Source organism: Poromitra crassiceps (assembly GCF_964638095.1).
Source record: "Poromitra crassiceps genome assembly, chromosome: 5".
Taxonomy (NCBI): Eukaryota; Metazoa; Chordata; class Actinopteri; order Beryciformes; family Melamphaidae; genus Poromitra; species Poromitra crassiceps.
Window position 1 is genome coordinate 52,745,041 of NC_139642.1, and position 7,836 is coordinate 52,752,876.

A 7,836-nucleotide genomic window follows, 5' to 3' on the forward strand; every position below is an offset into this window, starting at 1 on the left:
GATATCCATTCTCGAAAAAGTTCTTTCCAACCCACTTGCCAGAATAAAATGCCGTCATTTTACATTTCTAAAACATCTCCATTTCCCATCATTAAAAGGCGTTCTTCTCCTCTGATCTGTGATCCTCAGCCCCCTGCGTTGTCAGCCAAGTCTCCTCTGAAGAGCCCGGTGAAACGGCGCTCAGGCCTCTTCCCTCGCCTCCACTCCAGCACAGAAAGCCCCTCGGACAGACACACACGCAGGTTGGTCACTACAGTATGTCTGGTTCAACCTGCTGCCTGCTCACCAATGGTATCCATGCAGAGAAACACTCCATGTAGCTGGATGAAAACGGAGAGTTGTGGTAAGGTGTGTTTCTTTTGTCTGCAGTGACCAAAAGCCCCTGGAGTTCTTCCCGCTGTCCCAGGAAGTGAGGTCAGAGACGTTGTCCAATCCCAGCTCGCCTGAGATCTGCCCCAACAAAGAGAGGTGAGACCAAATCTATAAAGTAAAGGAAACTGAGTTGGGGGGGCGGGGCAATACAGGCACAATCAAAAGATGACACTGATTTAATACAGCCTGATCACCAGAATAAAATGCCGGCGTTTCTGCAATCCACGGATGTGTAGAATATGAACATCTCTGAACCAAAATATGGTGTTCTACACGCCATAGAGTCTGCTATTGAAATAGTGAGGTGGCCACACTGGCCGGGGTGGATGGAGGGTGTAAACACATCAGAGGGCCGTGTTCGATCCCCGGTCATGGTCGCAGTGTTTCCAAAGTCTACATTTCAACTGTAAGTCACATTTCATGTTTTTCTTATGTAGGCCTAACCCAAACCGTAACCCTAACCTTAGTCAAGTTGTTTTACTTGCCTAAACAACCAAAGAGGTTTTCAAATGAACCGCTGTTTTGCTTCAAATTTAGATTTAGATTGTAAGTTTGCAGAGACGTCGAATGAAACGGATTTTGCCGACGTTTTGTTTCCAATGTAGGTTGATGTTCTACATATCCCTGGTTTGCAGACACAGTAAAATGCCTATACATATTATCTAATACCTATCTGACGTCTGGTTGTGCTTATTTTATGTCCTGTGTTGATAAACCAAATATCCCCAACTGTAACATCTCACCGTCGGTCGGACTAACTGCTAGTTTTGGGTGAACTCAAGCTGTGATTGTTTTTATTCTGTGGCCCAACAGGCAAATTAGGTCTCTAAACGAACCTTAGTGAAAGTGTGTTAATTAATGAGATATGAAAGCATCAAGCCTGAATTGTAGACTGAAGCATTTTCTCTTCATCTCAGTTGTTCACCCCGCCCCGTTTGCTCTGCTCCATTAAATTGTATGTACGTGACGCAGGCGTTGTCTAGCCGGACGTTACGTTGGAAACAGCATTGTGATTGCCTCTATTCCACTCAGAGGTATTAAGCAGCCAAAGCCCCAGCACGTTGCTCCAACTCTTCCCTGTCTGCTCTGCAGGCCGTTCGTCAAGCTGAAGGAGTGCAGCGGCGGCAGGCTCAACATCTCTCGCTCCTCGTCCAGCACCAGTAGCTTCAGCAGCACCACGGCAGACACAGAGGCTCTGGAGGAACTGGACACAGTGAGTACAGTGCAACAAACACTCAAGCAACATACATAAACTATGCATAGTGCCATACTGCATGAAGCAGAGATTTAGCAAGGAGAAGGAATTGTTTAGTAAAACCCAACCACAAGTTGCTGTGGACAAAAGAAGCATTTGCACTGCTGGCTCAGCAGCACTACAGAAATGACCCTAAATAGTCAGCAATTCAAATTCACACCAAAAAGCCTAGTAAATAACCTCCTACTTCTGCCATTACTCACGTTGCAAAAGGTAAAGCCGGTCTCACAGTGAGAGCGAGCCTCGACAGGCGAGAGGGGAGGAGGGGAAATGGCATGGCTACAAACCAGAACACATCCTTAAAAAAATCACCCAGAAAATGAAACTTCTGTCATCATCTTTCATTTGGCAGCTCAGCCGCATGCCAAGTGAAACAGGTGAAATGTGTTTGTCCATATAACACACCTTCTACAAAACAACCCAAGTCAACGGGGACCTACAGTATCTTTAGAGTTCCAAAACAATTAAAACAGCCAAACAATCACACTGTGAATAGAAAGACCTATACACCATTATTTGTTCCAAATCAATCAGCTGTGGTTCAGATTTGCACCAAGTGATGGTATAAATATACTGTAGGTCATTTTGGAACTGTGAAGAACAGATCCCTGCTGACTTCAGTTGTTTTGGAGATGGCTGCTATGGATTTGTGCTGGCTGATCTCCCTGTGTGTTTTATGGATAACCGTCACCTGTGTTTCAACTGGCATCAGGGTGAGTAGATGATGTCAGAATTTTCATTTTGGGGTGAACTGTTCCTTCAATGGTAAGCATGAGTTTGTTGTATCAGACGTTTGTTGTATCAGACGTCAAAGCATCCATAGATGGAACCAACAGTCTGTAATTACCCAGAAGTGTGAGTAATCTGGCAGAGAGTGTTGAATGTCAGGACAGCGCTAACGATCACAGCTCCTGTCACTTGCTGTGTATCAGACGGCAGCATGTCGCTCTCACTTTGTCTTTTGTGACAACGTGTTGTCAGTCATATCGGTCCTACTATGCTATCAGTATTTAGCCAGGATCATTCTGCACAGATGCAGTATAGTTAATAATGTTCATGCTGAGTCAGAGAACTCAGCTAAACTAAGAGCTTTCTCCTCTCCTCTCCTCTCCTCTCCCCTCCTCTCCTCTCCTCTCCTCTCCTCTCCTCTCCTCTCCTCTCCTCTCCTTCCCCCAGGCCAGCCACCTCTCTACAGCCTCGCCCATGGTCTTTAGCCCCGCCCTCAGTGTTGACAGCCAGGCATCGGGTACACCTCTCATCATGTGCCGCAGTCCGACAGGTAAACACGCACTCAGACACACACACACACACAAGCGCACGTACACAGTGTTAGAGCCACTCTGGTCCCCTACAGAATAATGATGATTTTTTGATTGCGTGTGTATCTAATCTATCTAGACAGGACCAAGTGGAAAGGGCTTGTTAGTTCAGACGAGGAAGCGCTACAGGTCTTTTGACCTGCTTGCTGCTGGTTTTTTGTTTGCTCGTGTTTGTTTTACTTTATTGTTTCCATGTGTGTGTGGACGGAAAGGTGAACTTTTTGAAAGCAAGAAGACTCAGAAACATACAACTTCCTGTTTTACAGTGGCTATAGACAATATATAGACAATTGTTCGTCAGCCATGAGGCCCATGACACATACTGTAGCCTTCATATGTTATTAACTGCAAGTGATCCATACCAGACATCACTGGCTTTTGGTCTGACTTCCTCCTCCTGTATTGTCCAGATGGGAAGAGCAAGACGTCTCCAAGGTCAAACTTGAAGTTCCGCTTTGACAAAATGAGCCACTCACCCACAACTGTAAGTCTCAAGTATTAAAAGACCCTGGCAACCAAAATCCACAAAAGCCTTGTCACTATGTATAGTACATGTATGGGTATTGTGTGCATGTAAGCATCTAAAAGTTGTAAACATTAGTTTCCATTCATCCATTCAATCTAAGTATTGTCATTTTGCTGTTTTGACTGTTTTCTGGGGTTGGTGTTGGGGTGGGCGGTGCTTAGGGTGTGTTAATTGTGTTCAGAATGTATCGCGTATTAAAACTGAATCACTCTTATGGAAGCTCTTAGTCGTCTGTCAAAGCTGAGATTTAAAAAAGGCCGCCCCTCCTCCCCAGCCTGAGACGATGCTCGCACAGCATGCGCTGTCATTCAGCATTTGTCAGCCCAGGGACTGGACTGCTGCAATAGCACTTGAGCTGCTATCAATCCTCCATGGCAATAGAGCGCTATATATATTTGCAAATAAGTCATAATTTTTTATTTGACAAACAAATGTGAATATTTTTGTTTGGGGGGGGGGGGGGTTGCCTGTCTGGTTAGCACATTTTAATAATAATAATTGGTTGGATTTATATAGTGCCTTTCTAGATACTCAAAGCGCTTCACATATTAGGGGAGGGAGGGGGAGGCAACTCAACTCATCCACCACAGCAGCCAGTTACAAAGTTAGAAAGCACTGTTAAAGCTGGAGTGCCTAACTTTTGTAGTTTGTCTCCCCCTTCTGGCAGTGGAGGAACGTGGTTTTGGGACAATGAGATCCTGACCGCTTGCTTAAGCTCTTTATTGTTTTTGTTCTTTATTGCAAACATAAGCAACTATAAAGAAAATGACTTTCACTGTTGCTTTCAAAGTCATACTGTAGCTTGTTATGGCAGACTTGGCAAAATGCTGAGAGCAGTAATACGTGTATAACTAGAAGGGTACTCGGAGAGCGCAGACCTTCGACAAGGCAAGTAGTCCGGTCTGCTGTGATATGTAAACTTTGTGAGTCAGATCAGATCTGCTTCAAAATGTGTTGGGTTCTTCCTTGGCCAATGCTACACCCTTCCACCAAGTTTCATGAAAATCAGCCCAGTAGTTTTTCCATAATCCTGCTAACAGACAGACAGACAGACAGACAGACAGACAGCAGGCAGGCAGACAGACAGACAGACAGACAGACAGACAGACAGACAGACAAATGCCACTGAAAACAGAACCTCCTTGGTGGAGGTAAAAATGCCAATTGAGCACTATGCACTGAGCACTTATGTTCATACGCGGGGGTGGGCCAAATTCTTCCGGGTCGTGTTAATACTTCCGCTGGTCACGGCGCGAAATACAAAAGAACGTCAGAAGAAGAAAATTGTTTTTGTAGCGGACAGTGCAGGGGGTAAAACAAAGAACGTAGCCTACTACTTTGAGCTCGGTACACAGCAAGCAAGCGGAGTATCCACTGTTAGCCAGGTCAGATAACGTTATCGTCGACAATGACGAGCACTTTCTTGTAAAACATACCTGGACTCCAACAAAGAAAGCTTCAGATGGTTTTCTCTCAACCGAGCGCAGTGCGAGCCACTTACGTCTATACCCGCAGACGTTAACGTAATTCCCTTGAATGCGAGAATTAACGAGCCAGTTACATGGCGTTGCATTCTTAGACATTGCCGTTTGCTTTTATTTGGTATGTTACATACAATTGGCTAAATTATTAATTAATTCAGAGTTAGATGATATTGGAGCAGCCGGCCTTTTTCTTTTTTTTTGCCGGAAGTCGTGACACAACCACACAACCCGGGTCAAATGGGCGTGGCTACATAAGGTGAATACTGTAGTGTGAGTGAAACAGCTGAGCTAGTGCTGTGCCTGGGCGGGTGAAGGACCAAAGTTGAGAGGCGTGAGTGACAGTCTCCTCTAAGCGGCTTCCCTGTTTGCTCTTGTCTCTTTCAGTCTGAGTAGCTTCGTGGGATGGAAATATAGACCGACACGATGGACAACACAGGCTTGACGGAGCTGCAAGGGGGAGAAAAGAACAACAACAACAACAACAGAAACCACAACACCAAGACGAAATCACTGTAGAACCACCTCACTAAGCCAAGGACCGTGTGAAAAGATGACTGACTGCACCAGAGTCCTCACGCATACTAGAAACAAACTGACGATACTGTGAGTGTATAGTAAGGAGACGCGAAGGAGAATCTGCCCGAGCGTCATTTTAACCAATCTATCTGCAGAAATAAGTCAATAAATACCTTGCTGATATTAGCAAGTTGCTGCGTTTCAGTGGTTAGTGACCATGTTTGCTTCACATGAAAGACCCGGCATGGTTGTAATACTGTGACTGTGGGCGGAGCTAGACTCTACCTAAGCTACCCACCCCCCATCCCCCACAAGCATCTTGTATAATGCGGAGGTACGGTGACATGAGACTTAGAAGTATGGTAAGATGAGAATATGGCTGAACTGTTACACTTTATGTAGCACTCTGTGGAAAGGACATCAAAACCGTAATCACTTCGACAAATATCAGGACACGTTCCCTTTTGCCTTTGCCCTTGTATGGTACGTCTGGGAACAGTTTCTGTAACGCCTAGAAAAAGGACACACACGCACACATAGCCACACGCACAGACACAGACACGTGTACAGTAGCAGCAACGCTTCGGAAGTGGACGCTGGGTGTTTCCATTTTCCAATGCAGAAGCTGGATCGCTCCTTTGGACAGGAAGTAGCCTTTTCTAGGTCACGTCTTTGATTTTCCGATGCTTTTGTAACCTTGTTAGCAGCTGCGTTGTCTTGCTGCACTCTAAAACACCTACTGCTCAAATTCAGTCAGTGCATATACAGTAAACAGCAGTCTGTCTCTCTGTATCTGTGAGGGGGGAGTTCAAATCCCCCGACCCAAGTGCTGAGTTAGTGGAAAGTAGCTCACAGTGGGGCACAGCGGGGGACACTGGCATCACATTTTGCCATAAGCTTATTTTAGCCAAAGCTGCGCCTTACAATCTATGGAAAACCCTTTCACCATTGATGCTCTCTCTATCTCTCTCTCTTTCTGTCTCTCTCTCTTTCTGTCTGTCCGTCTCTCTGTCCATCTCTCTCACTGTGTGAGAGAACGGCTGGAGAATCCTCTGGATCTGGTTACAGCACAGTTGTGGGTAGCCGATCAACATTTGCTGAGAATAGATGTTGCACTTACTGAAAACATTTCACCTAATGATACCTCCCATTGAAGCTCGCTAGCTTTAAGTGTCTCTGTGTTTATGTTCGGTGGGACTTTTGAACATGACGTTTTGAGGGTTCAAAAGTTTTCATGACCCCAGCATTATGAATCGATGAAGTGGACTTGAAAGATAATGTTCAGGTTTAAATGAAACCACACCGTCAAAACCGGCCAAAATACTTTTGAATGTGAACTTTGAGCTTATTTTGTAACTTTGATTTTATGCGTTGTGAATTGTTATTTCAAAGCCTCGTAGAAGTAAATCGTCAAGACAGTTGCTAACAAGCACAACATGGTTGTACTCGAGTCCTCAACTATACCTTTTACATTAGCCTGCGAGCTGTACGGGCAGGAGTTAGCGGGACATGGTGGTGCCGGCGCATTCAGCAAGGACAAGTTTGAAGAGAAACCATGTCTTTCCTATGTGACCAAATAACGAAACTGTTAGGTCTTTGGGAGAATGTGTGTGTACTGTAACTGTATAGCGAACCATTCCTGTCAATGGGAGGATGGCTTCCTACTGAGTAAATTTCCGTCTGTGAAACTCAAAACCCAGGAAGCTAAACTGGCCAGGAAGAACTTGAGGAGTACGGATTTGATGCAACTGGACTAGACCCTGTTCTGTTATTGTAGGTCAGTGAAGACCTCGAGGAAGGGAAGCAGGGAAGGATGTGATAAGGACAGAAGCAGGGAGTTAGATGTCTTTTAGTTTGTAGCGGCTACTGCCTAAACGCCCTGCAGCCTTCTCTCTGTTAATATGCTTAATTTATTAAATTATATCTTATTTTGCATTGATGTCATGTAAAAAATGTAACTGCAGAGTGTGCTAATTAATAAAGTAAAATTATTAAAGGAAATATATTAATTTAAAAGAAGTCTAGACATGTATATGTATATTTCGTTATGTAATGTGCCACTGAGAATTTATTCTGAAATAAAATGTTGTATTTTGTGTCATTTATGTGTTTTTTCTTGTACAGGACATTCATTAATTTAAGTTTATCTCATAATTCTGGCTATTATTGCAGGTACAGCATTAATGTACACATGCCTGGTAGAAGTGGAGCAAAACAGTTGCCACAATCAAATTCAGGTCACAACACAATCAGTTGAGAACAGAGTTGATTGCTTTTTAAGATGAATGCTTACAGTTCAATCCAGTGATCATTTTCTCATACTTTATATACATACACACTCAAAACTGATGCTGTTTATTGGAC

The 7,836-nt window shown here is 44.3% G+C and overlaps 1 protein-coding gene across 4 annotated transcripts in view; it reads left to right on the top strand.

Moving 5' to 3' along the window:
- rap1gap2a (RAP1 GTPase activating protein 2a) overlaps positions 1-7,525 on the top strand; it is a gene marked incomplete at its 5' end in the record, with an annotated part of 118,599 nt that extends 111,074 nt beyond the window's left edge. For all 4 annotated transcript variants that reach the window (XM_083637548.1, XM_083637547.1, XM_083637549.1 and 1 more), the window contains 6 exons: positions 130-242; positions 370-468; positions 1,465-1,585; positions 2,804-2,906; positions 3,357-3,430; positions 5,341-7,525. In XM_083637548.1, coding sequence (XP_083493674.1) covers positions 130-242; positions 370-468; positions 1,465-1,585; positions 2,804-2,906; positions 3,357-3,430; positions 5,341-5,349 — 519 coding nt within the window. In that variant the 3' untranslated portion in view covers positions 5,350-7,525. The remainder of the gene's footprint in view (positions 1-129; positions 243-369; positions 469-1,464; positions 1,586-2,803; positions 2,907-3,356; positions 3,431-5,340) is intronic.
- Positions 7,526-7,836: the final 311 nt, after the last annotated feature.